We start from the raw sequence: 15,485 nt of genomic DNA on the forward strand, positions 1-15,485 counted from the left end.
GCAGGTGGATTTCTGAGTTCAAGGCCAGCCTGGTCTACAGAGTGAGTTCCAGGACAGCCAGGGCTGTACAGAGAAACCGTGTCTCACAAAAACAAACAAACAAACAAAACCCAAAAAGACCCATAACGCAGGCTGGGCGTGTTGGGTCTTGCCTTTAATCTCAGGACTCAGGAGGCAGAAACAGGCTGATCTGCCACAGTGGGTCAGGTGAAGAAGAGCGGTCACATGAACTCCTCCCTTATCTGTGTTGAGTCCTCAGCTGCCCTACTACAAGAGGCTGGGTACACTGTTTCTCAAGTTACAAGGACTCATAATAATTATGAGTCAATGAGTTTGGAGTAAAATCTTTGCTGTGTCAATATTTTGTTGTAGTAAATATTACTCTCAGTTGAGGGATTCTACCCTGCCATTGATCATTTAGTTCCCAGATTAAAAAAATACAACCTTTATATTTATAATGCGCCTCAATCAGCACCAGAGGTGGGCAGATATCTACCTTCTGTACTACTAGAATCCTACTTTTCTATCAATAACCCCGAATTAAAACTTGCCATGTTCCATCTGGGAAGCTCTTAACCAACTGCCCAAACCTCATGGCCAAAATTTCATGACTCACCAAACTCTTTCCTTCCCTTTCTACCTTCTTCTCTCTTTCTTCCTTTCTTTAGTATTTCAAGACAGGGTTTCTCTGTGTAGCCTTGGCTCTCCTAGAATTGACGCTGTAGACCAGGCTGTCCTCAAACTCACAGAGACCTGCCTTCCTCTGCCTTCTGAGTGCTGGGATTTAAGGTGTGTGACAACACACTAATAAGAATTGGGTAGTTAACAGCCTGACAAACAGGGTTGGAGAGCTGGTTTGGTGATAAAGAGCAGCATACTGTTTTTGCAGAGGACCAGAGTTCAGTTCACTGTCACCATGTCAGTCAGTTCACAATCACCTGGAACTCCAGCTTCAGAGGGATCCAATGTTTCTGCCTTCCAAGGGTACCTGGACTCACATACACTATCCATATACAAACACATAGTTAAAAATAAAAATAAACTTTGAAAAAATTTGAGCCAGACAGCAGAGATCCACTGGACATATAGCAATGTACCAGGCTTCCCACTGTAAAACTGTTATCTGTCCCATGGGATCAAATTAGAGCTCAAATAAATACTCATTTAAGACATAGTAGGCAGCTCCTGATTTTACTGGAATGGCCTACTAGACACATTCTTCCACAATTAATAGTAACCAACATTTTTACTGAAAATACAAGAAAGCAAACAAAATAAACATACTGTAGAAATATATACTTGTATATATATATCCCATATTTAAAAATATGATTAACCTATAAAAGTAACAACTACATTTTGTTGGGATTAAGGGTTACTTATAGGGAGCAATTGCAATTGCAGATCCCCTGGGGCCAAGTGTGCCCCTGTCTTATTTCTGACTTAGAGGGAATACTATGCACACTTCACCATTAAACCTGAACTTTTGCCTTAAGATATATATTCCCTAATCATGTAACATGTCTGAATCACATTGAACAACTTTAAAATAGTTACTTTTGGGGCTGGGGTGATGGCTAAGTGCTTATAGGTACTTATAGGAGGTGGTCCATTCCTAGCACCCACATAACAAAACCACAAACAGCCAGGCACGGAAACATGCTTCTATACTTCCAGTGCTGGGAAGCTGGAGAAAGCTGGGCTTGAGAGTCAACAGAATCCACTAATTCTAGGTTCAGTGAAAGAACCTGCCTCACAGAATAAGGATGGCAGAGAGAAAATGAGAAAGACACCAATTTCCAAGTATACCCATGCACACATAAACAAACAAACATAAATACATACTACTATCTGTAGTTTTATAGTCTTACTTTTGTACTATACCAATTATTTTTTAGTCCTCCTACTACTACCCATGCAATGTATGATGATAATAAAAGGTAGTTGCTATATAATTATTAGGTAGGGATCAACAAAATGCTTTTGAACAATTTTGAATAATGATAATCAATAAAATGTAGACAACTATAAAAACAGTAAAATGGCACTTTTTGTTTTGAGCCTTGTTTTTATATAAAAATTACCTTTCCAAGCATTCTGCCTAGGAAGTAGTAATGCCTTGCAAAAGAATCTCCCACAAGCATCTGAGCAGCTGGGTTGGGGTATAGAAGGCCTTCATTAGTAGTCTTAAAGAACCCCTGGTTGGGGTTAAATCCAGACTTCAGTAGTTCATTTAAAAACTCTCTGAAAATACCACCACCATCGATGCCAGCTTCATCCAGGCCATGGGCATTGAGCAAGTGCACACGGATCCGTTTTTTCAAATCAGGTTCTATTAAAAAGAGAGCCAACAGTATTACAGAAAGCATTATGTAAAGGCACCAAGACTATCAACTGGGGACCTCTAAGATAACGGTTCAACAAACCAGCAATACTAAAGAGACAATGATATCTAAGTTACTTAAAATGCAAATAAACATAAGCCAGAAATACCAACTTTTATGTAGGTCTTATTAAAAACATGAGTAACCAAGAAAACTTAGGGAAATTTTCCCAGGTCTTACATGGAAACTCTTTTCCATGGATTTATCACACAGGAGATGGTTAGGGAACCAGTGGGAGAAAGATTCTTAGTAAGAACAACCCACCATCTCTGAAGAGGAAAGTTAGGAATTAGACAAGGTGTCCATAGTGGGGAGGAAAAAAAGGAGACTTTTTCTAAAGAGATATAGGTTTGGGGCAACAAGAGTGATAAGCAATAGTGGACTGCCCTAACAACCTTGTCATAGATCTCATCACTGTTTCAATCAAGCACACGCTGAAGATATTGTCTTTTTGATCTGAAAGGACCCATGCCAGTTTCCACAGCAGGCTAGAAAAGCAACCGAAGGAAGCAAACTAATGATATCTTTTTTACATCACTCTGTTACGGCAGTAGAAATATATACATACCTGTTTATTTTCTACAATAATATCCTGACTTTTAGATATGAAAATGTAAGTGAAAAAAAAAAAAAAAAAGAAAAACTTTTACTTCCATGCCTTTGATTTGAGAATTAGTTGAGCCTTTCACTACCCACCTTTGCTGGGTTTTAGTAACTATAAGGACATAGTAAACATCAGGCAGTATGTTTAATATATGAAATTCAAATATGTTTATGACTCTGACAGCTGAAATACATATTTCATGAAGTTTGCAGGCCTGAGAGATCATTTAAGGAGTGAATTGGTTTATTACACAGGAAACTTTTAAATTTTGATAAGGATGTTTCTGTTATGTAATAGGAATTCTAATACTCTGAAGATGACAAGGGTCTCCTTTCTTTAAAAAAGAACTAAGTTTCATGTCACTGCCTCTGTGTTGAAAGGTTTCTCTGATTTAAAGAGAATATTATTTATTGCTGGGCACAGTAATACATGTCTTTAATCCCAGAACTAGAGGGCAGTGGTAGGAGGATCTCAGTGAGTTCAGGGCCAGTCTGGTCTACAAAGAGTTCCAGGACAGTTAAGGATATATAGAGAGACTTGTCTCAAAAAAACACAAAACAAACAAACAAACAAAAATTATTTGTTAAGTTTCAGGAAATCTCATTTTGCAGATAAAATGTCTTAAAAAAAAAAAAACACAAAAGAAAACTGGGCATGGAAGTACATGACTTTAATACCAATACTCAGGAGGCAAAGACAGGTGGATCTCTGTGAGTTTGAGGTCAGCTTGGCCACAGTCCAGTACAGCCAGGGTGACACAGAGAAATTCTGTCTCAAAAAAAAAACCAGAACAAAACAAAAAAGAGCACATACTATTCTCACAAAGGATCTGAGTGTGATTCCTAACAGTTATGTGGGATAGCTTACAACTCTATCTTTCAGGTGATTTGACATGTCTGGCTTTACACAAAACCTGCATTCCTGGGTTTTTAATCCCTGCCGTCTAACAAAAACCTATCAGAATTTCAGATAAAATGTCATCTGAAGGGCTGGAGAGATGGCTCAGCGGTTAAGAGTACTGACTGCTCTTCCAGAGGTCCTGAGTTCAAATCCCACAACCACATGGTGGCTTACAACCTCAGTCATCTTTGAACCTCTCCTTTAAACTTCAGGACTAATGCAAAAGAACAGACACTAAGTATTCCTAGGGCCATCCTCAGACAATAGCTTGTCAAGGATTCTGGTCTTTCTGAAAACTGATTTATGAAAATCAGAATATATAATTGAATGAAAATATTTTTAGCATAAAATCTAGCCTGTAAGGGCTGGAGAGATAGCTCAGCAGTTAAGAGCACTGACTGCTCTTCCAGAGGTCCTGGGTTCAAATCCCAGCAACCACATGTAATGAGATCTGCATCCTCTTCTGGTGTGTCTGAAAACAGCTACAGTGTACTTATAATAAATAAATGAATAAATCTTAAAAAAAAAAATCTAGCCTATCAGGGATATTGATACTACTTGTTTCTAAGAACAAATAAGAAATACTTGATTTTATTTTAAGGTTTTAGTGGAAGAAAAAAAAAACTAAGAAAAACTTATCTTTAACTAATGTCATCAATTCTGCCCATTAACTGAAATAACACCAACTTCCTGAAGAAGGTATTCTCAGGAAATGACATCAAGGCAACTGGCAGTCCAACCCCCATGGCTGCAGGTTGCTGAGAGCAATGGTGGAGTACATGAACAGGGGTTATGGCAAGACAATCCCACAGTCCTCAACGCACTCCTAGGTGAAGACTATTCCACATTCTCTCCACAGTAGAATTCTGTAATACTGCAACAAGCACATGGTTCTCATGGGTGAGGTCAAGTCTATAAACATCTGTTCCCAGCCTCTCCAAGCTCCACTCAATCAACTCAACTTTGTAATGGCTAGCTCAAACTGTTCAGAAAGCCTCTGAGAGGAAATGAGATCATCAACATCAATAAAGAATTTTTGCAGAATATTTCATTATACTGAGAACCTCCAGATTGTGCTATTTACTAAAAAAGAAAGAAAGAGAAAAGAAAGAGAAAAGAAAAGAAAAGAAAAATCTGTTTTGTGTTGTGATGTGTCTCAGCCTTGGCACACAGCTTTAATCCCTCTGGCTAGAATACACACACACACCCTTAGTACACAACTTTAATCCCAAACAATGAAAGTAAAGTTAGTTTGTAGAAGGAAGCATCCATGTTTGAAAGAGATGTCTGAGTGGCAGACAAAGTGACAATTGGAGAAAGATGTGACAGGCAGGTCATGCCCCACTGTCATGGGAGGCTACTTGATGAGCACTGCAGAGAGAAAGGAATCAGTTTTACCGGGAGAGTTAGAGACAGCCTGGAGAGAGAGAGAACAAGACATACACAAAGACAGAGTGAGCCAGAGAGTGAGAAGGAGCCAGAAGATTAGAATAGACTGCCAGAGTTAGTCTGAGGCCAAACAGAGCAAATCAGTCAGAGGCCAAGAGAGAAGCCATATTTTGAGCCAGAACAGCTGAGATGAACCAGCCAGCCAGAGCTTAGGAAGAGCTACAAAGGGTGAGTTTATTCAGAAGTAAGTCTCAGAGGTTGAAACATTCTAGGCCTAGGTAAAATTGTATGGTGGTTAGAAGTTTCCAAGACTAGACCTAGATTAGCAGACAAGGTAGTAAGCCTCCATAAGACAGTTACTTCAGGAGAATACAAAGAACTGACTTTAATGACTAGATAAGTGAAATAATCACATCAATTGGCTTTATGAACAGTTAATACAGCAGTTCAAACCTTTTCTGGTAAGCAAATTAAATCTTCTGAGATAATCTGTCTAGCGAAATATTAAATAACCTTTACACATGGTTTAAAAAAAAACTTCATTCCTAAGAACTAAACCAGATCTAAAAAATTTAAAGCTTGTTTAAAATAGCCTATATGTACATAAGTCTCTATGGCTGAAAATTTCACATACACTCCAACATTACAGAGGCCTCAGAAATCGGAATGCAGTTAGACATAGGCCCCATACCCTACCTGTGATGGTTTGTATATGCTTGGCCCAGGGAGTGGCACTATTGGGAAGTGTGGCCTTCTTGGAGTAGGTGTGGCTTTGTAGGTGTGGGCTGTAATACCCTCACCCTAGCTGCAAGGAAGTCAGTCTTCCACTATCAGCCTTCAGATGAAGATGTAGAACTCTCAGCTCTTCCTGCAACATGACTGCCTGGATACTGCCATGCTCCTGCCTTGATGATAATGGACTGAACCTCTGAACCTGTAAGCCAGCCCCAATTAAATGTTGCCTTTTATAAGACTTGCCTTAGCCAGGCGGTGGTGGTGCACGCCTATAATCCCAGCACTCTGAGAGGCAGAGGCAGGTAGATTTCTGAGTTCAAGGCCAGCCTGGTCTACAGAGTGAGTTCCAGGACAGTCAGGACGACACAGAAACCCTGTCACAAAAAAACCAATTCCCCAAAACCAAAAACCAACCAACCAACCAAACAAACAAAAAGACTTCCCTTAGTCATGATGTCTGTTCACAGCAGTAAGACCATAACTAAGACACTACCTATCAACTTTCCCAAACATTCTGGCTCCAGTTTCACCTCTTCAGAAAGTCCGCCCACCTTCCTGACATGACAATCATTCACACGTCTCAGGTTGTCCTGTCTAACTATCCTGTTTCCCTGGGCTCAGCTACAACTTCAACAGGTACTGTCTAAACATAGGCTGGGCATCCTCAGCAAAGGGTCTATTTAAATAAGGTAATAGATGGGAGACATACACACAAGTTAGATAATAAAGTAAGAATGAAGGCTGACTTACGAGCTGCTATGGTATTCCAAAGAATACATGCTTAGATTTTTGAGAGAATGCTTCCCTAGAGTCCCCTATCTTCATCTCTCTGATCCATAATATATGGAAAAAAACTCTGATCTCAGACCTGAACTGAAATAGTTTAACACACAGGGTTTGAGAGAGCACTATACTGCTCAAATGGCAAACTTAAGTTATGCAAAACTACAGCTGCCGAGTATAGCAGGGAACTGCTGACACCAGTTTTCTTCTACTACATCTAATTGACATCATCTGTTCTTTAGCTGGGCAGTGAAAGTTATCACAAACTGAAAGCTTAGTTTTCCTTACAGAAAATTAAATGACTGCCTACAGAGAGAAGCAACTATGATTTCCCATTTAACTCTCTACCATCGAACCAAGAAGACAAAGCTTTTACTCTGAGTACTGATCAAACACTGGTTATATGTAGGATATACATGGGTATGATATACTTGAGTTTAAACTGTTACTATTACAGTATTTAACTATGAGTGTCAAATATTAAAAGAAGATAAAACTTTGTCACTGCCTTTCATATTGTTGAAGTCCAATTTTCTTTACAGTACTGTTACTGAGCACTTTTTAAAAATAAATACAGATTGCAACAGCACATTTTAATATAATGTGAGCAACAATTGGTCACTCCTGTATATGAAAAACAAAGAATGCAAAGCCATTATCACAGCACTCTGGAAGCTGCAGCAGGAGTATTATGAATCCCAAGACAGGCCTGACTCAAGACCCTGTCTCAAGAACACTACCACCACAAGAATGAAATGGGTGCCACCTGCAGTTTTGGAATTATACATAGCAAAATGAAGAAGTTATAACATAATGAGGGTAAAGGTTACCTTTAAAAGAAAAAAATGGTAATCTAAAATGCTTATTGTGATACTTACCAATTTTAGGAATACTACTTAATATCAGTTTTAAAAAAATCATATTGGAAGTTTAGCTAAGTGGTAAATACTTACCTGGGTTCGCTCCTTAGTAAAAAAGAAAGAAGGAAAGACTGACAGGCTGATTTTGAAACCATTTTTTTTTCTTTTAAAGTCTTAACAGAACAAATTATAAACAGGAAAAAATTAAAGATTAAAGGTGCACACCACTATGGCCAGCAATAACTACTATTTTTCTACAGTAATCCTCTAGTGCTAACATATACAGTCACATAGAGAAAAAAAATATATATGTATTTACCATTTTCTGGAGAAAGTTTTTCATAAGCATCTTCATAAATATAATTTCTTCTAATAGTAACATTGATTCCATCCAAAAATGGACCATCTCCTTGAACTTCTTGCTTATCGGCATAAATCAACCTTTGAAAGATCTAGAAAGAAAGAAAGAAAGAAAGAAAGAAAGAAAGAAAGAAAGAAAGAAAGAAAGAAAGAAAGAAAGAAAGACAGACAGACAGAAAGACAGAAAGAAAGAAAGAAAGAAAGAAAGAAAGAAAGAAAGAAAGAAAGAAAGAAAGAAAGAAAGAAAGAAAGAGAGAAAAGGAAGGAAAGGAAGGAAAGGAGGAAGGAGGAAAAAAGGAAGTCATAAGGTTATTAGAACAAAAAGACTTGCTGGTATAATTATAAACAATCTAAACAAAACTGCTGAATACCTTTTAACTTTATATTTCTATAAATCCTGGTATCAGTTTTTATAAACAAGGTAGCAAATATTAACTTTTTCAAGAAAAGAGTATTTAAAAGTATTTCTAAAATTGTTTCCCTGTTTATAGTAAGTATGTGTTCATTTATTAAGTATTTCTTAAAAATCTAGGCAGGTGGAAGGTGGTGAGATGTTCAACACTTTCTGCTAAGAGTTATGACTGAGTTCAGTCTGGGACCTGCATGATTGGAAACATGGACTTCTAAAAGTTGTCTTCCTAGTCCAGCACAAAATCTAGAATACACATGTACACACACAAACACACTGTCAAAAATACTATTTAGGAGGGAAGTGAAGGTTTCTCCAAGAATAAAATTCACACGTTGGAATACCAGTAGATGGGCCTCAGGAGTTGGGTACTATGGTGTTTGGCGTTTGTTTACTAATTTGGTTTGTTTTTACCCCAAGACAAGAGTTTCTCTGTGTAACAGCCCTGGCTGTGTTGGGCCTGCCAGCACTAGTAGAACAGTCTCTGAGGGGAGAGCAAAGATTAAAGATAGGAAAGGCAGGAAAAAGGTGCAAAGCCAAGAGTTAGATTTGGGAGGACTGCTGGTCAATACCACAGTAGCAGCAGCCAGCAGCCACCAGCAGCCTAGAGTTTATTTTTCTTAGTCTCTGCAGACTTCACAGTAACATGGGAAGCAAAGCCACAAGCTAAGAGAAAAAACTCTTGAAATATACATAGAACACCTGTCCCCATCCAAAGGCCTCCCTGTTCCTTCCACCAAGGTTAATAGAAGCTTCAGCCTCTACCCTTGCTGCCTCAGCAGGCCAGCAAATCTGCCAACAGACCTTGCCCTGCCCTGACTCCGCCTAGCAGGCAGACTTTTACTCTGCTTTTAAAACAGGCAAACAGCTCCCAACACCAGGCTGGCCTCTGAACACACAGAACTCCACCTGCTTCTGCCTCTCCAAGTGCTGGGGTTAAAGGCATGTGTCACCATGCCCTGCAAGGGGGTTGATATTTCTATGAACATCTAGAACAGCAGGTTTCAAACTGTGAGTGGTGATCCCTTTGGCAAAGCTCATCTTCAAAAATATTTACATTATGATTCTTACTAGTAATAAAATTACAATTATTGGCAAGGTATGTGATGGTCACCACAACATGAGGAACTATATTAAAGGTTCCCAGCATTAGGAAGGTTCAGAACCACTGACCTACAGCCTCTAGGTCAGCCAGACCATTTTTTGGTTTGTTGTTTTGTTTGCCCTGAACAAAAAATGGAGGCCTGAAGAAAAATATTTTGGCTAGTACCTAAGAGAAGAACCTAGCAACTTCTAGAAAATTTCTAGCATAAATAGAACAGTCCAAATTAAACTAAAAACAGATATATGCAAACTTTTTTGTTTGTTTGTTTGTTTTTTGAGACAGGGTTTCTCTGTGTAGCCCTGGCTGGCCTCGACCTCAGAAATCCACTCCCCTCTGCTTCCCAAGTGCTGGGATTAAAGGCGTGCGCCACCACTGCCTGGCTATATGCAATCTTCTAAACATTTTTCAAAATCATCTGGCAAAGAAGTAAGATATCTATTCATTTTTCAAAGCAGTGATGGTCATACCAATCTTTTAACGAATGTATACAAAAAAACCTTACAAAAAATTGGCATTTTTAGTAACAATGCAAACAGTTTAAACATCATTCATTAGGTCCCACTATTAGAAATCTCTAGTCTAACAGGCTGCTCAGCTAGCTACAAGGGAAAGCAGATACAATGTGAATACAGATAAGTATCTGGCTGGATATTAAGGATGAAATGCAAGATTTTAAGAAGTAATACATTAATTTTAAAAAATGTTAAGTTGGCATCACAGGGTCTGAATGGCGTACCTTCACTCGCTCCTCAAATGGAACCACAAAAGGCAGTTCTGTCAGGATGGCAAGCTGTCGTTCCTCAGATACAGACAGGGGTGGGGACTCCAGACCCACTGCAATACACGTTCAAACTCATTAGTCCACCTGTATTTTCCTTTTCATTCCCTGTCAGCTACTAAAATCAGGATTATAAAGTTATTGTAAGGATCTGAAATAACCTAGTGTGATTCTATCTCTATTACCATGAGCACACCCTCTGGGTTCAATCTGAAATCTGACTCATTCTAGCCAGGTGAGCAATACAAATGCAGTGTGGGTAAGGGTGACCTCTTCAGTTGTAAATTCACTCTACAAACATAGCTAGCACACACTGGGTGAAGCTCAGGAAGTCAGAGTTAAAGTGGAAGGTTCCAGTAAAGCTGCTTTTCCCTCCCAAAATAGGTATTTGAGCAAGTCAAATGTTGCCTAGGGCTGTATGGCTAGTGGGCCTATAATGGTACTTTAATCGTAAAACATAGGCCCTATCCCAATAGTGAGAAAATAGCCTGGAATCACAACAATTAACCATTTTAAATTCATTTGAATGAAAAGAGAAAATCTGGATAATTCTTAACAGTTTAAGATTAAATCCCAGCATTGGGAGGTGGAGGCAGGTGGATCTCTTGTGAGTTGGAGGTCAGCCATGTCTACAGAGTGAGTTCCATTCATAATGAGACCCTCTCAGAAAGAGGAGAGGGGAGGGGAGGTGTGGGGAGGAAGAAAAAAAATAAAGACAAGCCAGAGTGGCAAATTTTATAACAAATCAAGAAACTATATCCATAGCATATTAAAAATTCTCCAAACCCAGGATAGGAGGGAGGCCTGGTTTAGCTGGCTTCCCCAATTTCTGCTCCTGGGAGATCAGTATTTTGAATGCATGTGAAATGGGGGGCTCCTCACCCACAGTGGCCTTCCCCCTCCTGGGGCCCACTCACACTACACCCTCTTCCCAAGTTCCCAACCCCCATTTCCCCTTGGGAAAAACTGGACATGGGGATAGGGGGGAGCCAGCCAGAGGACCCTTTTCTATGGCATTAGATGGGGGAGGGACAGCTGGGGTTCCCCCACCCATTCCACCTCCCTCTAAACTCCTGACAACCCCAACCCCTCCCCATTCTCTTGGCACCCCTGTTGAATTCTTGGTGATGATTTTGGCAACTTTGGAAATAAATGGTAATTCTCATGAAAAAAAATTCTCCAAATAAAATAAACACTCAATACCATTAGTTACAATGAGATATTGTATTTTCTCATTTACTCTTCGGTGGAGCTAGTGATGAACCAATCACAGGGTATGGGCAAGGTTAAGGAAGTGCTTTATCACTGTGCTACAGTCTGCTAGGTACCTTTTAAAATGGTTAAAATTTGGATTTTAAAAAGTTTTGACAAGTTGACACATGTACACCATGTACAGAAGAATCACATGACCCACTGTCGTCCTATCCCTCTTCCTCATCACTCTTCTCACAGTTGGTCTTCCTCTTAACTTTCATGTTGCATTTTTTTCTGTGATCTGCTAAGTTCAACCAGTTTCTTTTTCTTTTTAAAAAAACTTATTTATATGAATGCATTGTATCTGTCTTCAGACACAGAAGAGGGCATCAGATCCCATTACAGATGGTTGTGACCCACCATGTGGTTGCTGGGAATTGAACTCAGGACCTCTGGAAGAACAGTCAGTGTTCTTAACCGCTGAGCCAGCTCTCCAGCCCCCGCAACCAGAGTTTCTTACAGGAACATGGAAAGGAGTTTGCAGACAATCAGGGGCTATGTTACTGAAGAAAATGACTCCTACTTCCTCACCAAATGCTAACTGCTAAGGAGTTGTGAAGCCTGTCAATTTCCTCCATCATCCATGCCAGCATGCTGAAGGGCCTGGCAACCATAGCTACCACTCATTACTGCATATTGGGTATGTCAGATGCAGAAGATGATATTTTGAAAATGACAATCCCAGAGGGCATTGTGGGGCACACCTTTTGTAGTACCAGGAAATGGTTGTGAACCCCAAAAGGACCAATCAGAAGCCGATTCAATGCAATCACATAAGGGTCTTCATAAACTCAAGCTCAGGCTTAACTCACTGTCGACCCACATGATGGGTCCAGGGGACAAAAGCCCTGATTGCTCATCAGGACAAGGTTTTATAGAAAATGACAAATGAGAGATGAGTGTTTCTAGCCTGGCAAGCATCTAATTGGGGGGAAGGGAGTGAGGGTGGGGAGTAGGAAGCTACGGTGGCCTTTAGCATAACTGGCTGGTATTGGGAGCCAAACTTATCTTCTACTTTCCTCCAGATTGGTTAGGCAGTGGGGGGACTTGTAACTTGGAGGTACAGATTTGTTGGGGTTTAACCTGGAGACTGGTGCTAGGTAGAAGCCTGTTAGTTTACTTGAGTTCAAACGTAGGTCAGGTTCCCTAAGATGAAGTCTGAACCCAAAATATTTGATCTCTCACTTTAATTCCAGTACTTGGAAGGCAGAGACAAGCAGATGGACCTTTACACCAACTAAAGCTACATAGTGAGACCTGGTGCGAAAGAAGCAAAAACCAGATAACCCAAACAAAACATGACAATCCCAAGTGCTAAGATACAAAGTACCAGTGTACAAAACATGAATCTCTGGTCTGAATGTAAGGTGGTACAGCTACTTCAGAAAATAGTTCTGCAATTTTTTCCCCTTTTTATAAAGGTAAGCACATGGCTATATGACTTAGTCTTCCATTATTTATATTCACACACATACTTGCCCACTGATAGTAATAGTAGGTACATTAATATTCACCAAAGACTAACAAAATAACCAAATATTCTTCAGACAGCATAATTATTCATGAGAATTCTGCAGAATGAACAAAGAAACAGCTATGATCCACAGAACCCCAGGCTATCTCTTGCTGCTTGCCCTACAGCCCCACCTTTCAGAAAAAGTGAGATAACAATCATGTTTTACCAGTCTACAAGAGTTACAAAGCTGATTTTTACTGGAGTGAGGATGAAGATACTCCATGTAGTGGTGGTCAACAAAAATCGCAGAGCTAACAGTAAAAGGAGTGAATGCTACAGAGTATTCATTCGTCCAAGGGAAAAGAAGTGCAAACTTAGAACTTACCCTCCAGGGTAGACTGCAAAGGACCAATCCTGCCCATCCTCCGGAATCGCCACACATGTCTAGATGCAGGTACGTACAGCTGAGTAACCTATGGGAACCAAATGCTGTCAACAATTTCTTTTGTTCCAGCACCTAAGGAGCTGGCTGTTTATTCCTGTCCAGTCCAGGCTGCCTCTCACATCCCCATAATTTAGCCTTGGATACTTGTTTTTGTTTTTTTTTTTGTTTTTTTCAGACAGGGTTTCTCTGTATAGCCCTGGCTGTCCTGGAACTTACTCTGTAGACCAGGCTGGCCTCCAACTCAGAAATCTACCTGCTTCTGCCTCCCAAGTGCTGGGATTAAAGGCGTGTGCCACCGCCACCGCCACCACCACCCGGCTTGGATACTTTAAAGGGAATTATTGTCATGGTAGAGTAAAATAACAATGATATAATTACAAAACAAAGCATATCACATTTAAAAAATAACATATTATAACTCTTAAGTTTTTCTTTAATCTGTAAGTTCTTCTAATCCTTTAGTTTTGGTCTTTGCAATTTTTTTTTTCAACGAAGGTAGGAGCTTTTGTTTATGGTCTGGAATGTACTCAATACTTCAGAGGGACCTGAAGAGAGTTAGAGCAGCAGGCTCAATGTGTATGGTTGCATGTTACACCCTTCCCTGAACCCATGAAGCAGGCTCAATGCGTATGGTTGCAAGTTACACCCTTCCCTGAACCCACGAAATACGATAACCATTATGTGGAATCATTACTACCTAGATAGCCTTAGAAAGGCATGTCAAATGTTTAGTACTTCTTTCAAGAACAGTTTTAAAATGATGTGACTCCTTCATACTCTACAAAATTGATAAATAAAGTTCTTTTTCTCTTTAGTACCACTGTGAACTTGTAGAATTACTCCTTGAGGCCAGGCCATGCAGCTATTTTCAGTGTTACTCAGAGTTCCTTGGACAATGTACATGTCTGGGAGGGAGTCCCTAACCTTTCTTAATATCTCAGCAGCCTGTACTGGTAGTCACACAGCACCATGCATCAAAACCTAGGACTACCACCAGCCTAAAGTCCTTTTGTGTTGGTGAAAAAAGTTCCTTAGAGTCATCCATCTGGCCCTGGAGCTATTCACTGTGCAAGAGCTGACCATGTGTAAACTTTGCCAGTGGGTGGAGCTGAAGGCATCAGGTTCAACTTGGAGATGGCTGTCCCTAGACACAGACATACCACCAATGTCCTGCCACAATCCTGTCCTGGATTCTTGCTGCACTTGTCTCATACCTGACTGTCTTCTACTCTCAGAGATTCTAAAATACATCAGTGGTGACTTTCTGTGAGAGTACCTGATGTACACTATTTCTGATGATATGGAAGATTAAGTCTGCTTTAGGTTCAGACCTTAGCAATGATCAATTGTCTGCCCCTTCAGACAACTTAGGATAAAACCCACCTCTTTTAACTAATAAACATGCTTTTACTAGTAGTATTACTAAAAAGTGAGATTGTTTTCAACTCCAATAAACAATCAATGAAATAATAATCATTTCATTACAACCTGAGGCAATAACAGTACAATCAAGATAATGATTATCAGGATGCTGTCTAGGCCAATGCTGCTGCTACATATCTTGTCCTTTGACATTTTTTTTTCTTTTTTGCATAAAACACTGATACATGCTCAAAGTGTAAGTGAAGACTTATAATTTAAAAAGGCTTACACTCCCTATAAATACAAAAGCCAAGAAACCCATCTTTAATGAAAAGTATTAGGGAGACTTTCCACTAACTTTATCTGCTTTAATATCCTCTTGTTCTGACAGCCAGTGGTTTGGAGGACAGAAATTTCTCCTTGTGTCTCTAGACTTCAGCATTTTCACTAGGTTGGTGATAACCTGAAGAGAAAGAACAGGAGAGTGTCATAAAACTCAGTGACTAACACATTACAGAGTTGGCAATACTATTAACCAGATAAGACACAGGTGTTTGGCTGGCAGTGGTGGCGCATGCCTTTAATCCCAGCACTTGGGAGGCGGAGGCAGGTGGATTTCTGAGTTCGAGGCCAGCCTGGTCTACAAAGTGAGTTCCAGGAC

General features: G+C 39.8%; 1 protein-coding gene across 1 annotated transcript in view; it reads right to left on the reverse strand.

Annotated features, from left to right (window-relative positions):
• Ube3c (ubiquitin protein ligase E3C) overlaps positions 1 to 15,485 on the reverse strand; it is a 114,470-nt gene that overhangs the window by 40,326 nt on the left and 58,659 nt on the right. Inside the window, exons 14-18 of the mRNA XM_052172945.1 lie at positions 15,183 to 15,287; positions 13,403 to 13,490; positions 10,266 to 10,363; positions 7,975 to 8,107; positions 2,085 to 2,332 (exon numbers count right to left, since the gene is read on the reverse strand). Of these exons, the coding sequence (XP_052028905.1) occupies positions 2,085 to 2,332; positions 7,975 to 8,107; positions 10,266 to 10,363; positions 13,403 to 13,490; positions 15,183 to 15,287 (672 nt within the window). The remainder of the gene's footprint in view (positions 1 to 2,084; positions 2,333 to 7,974; positions 8,108 to 10,265; positions 10,364 to 13,402; positions 13,491 to 15,182; positions 15,288 to 15,485) is intronic.

The sequence above is a fragment of the Apodemus sylvaticus genome, chromosome 2 (genome assembly GCF_947179515.1).
Source record: "Apodemus sylvaticus chromosome 2, mApoSyl1.1, whole genome shotgun sequence".
Classification (NCBI taxonomy): Eukaryota; Metazoa; Chordata; class Mammalia; order Rodentia; family Muridae; genus Apodemus; species Apodemus sylvaticus.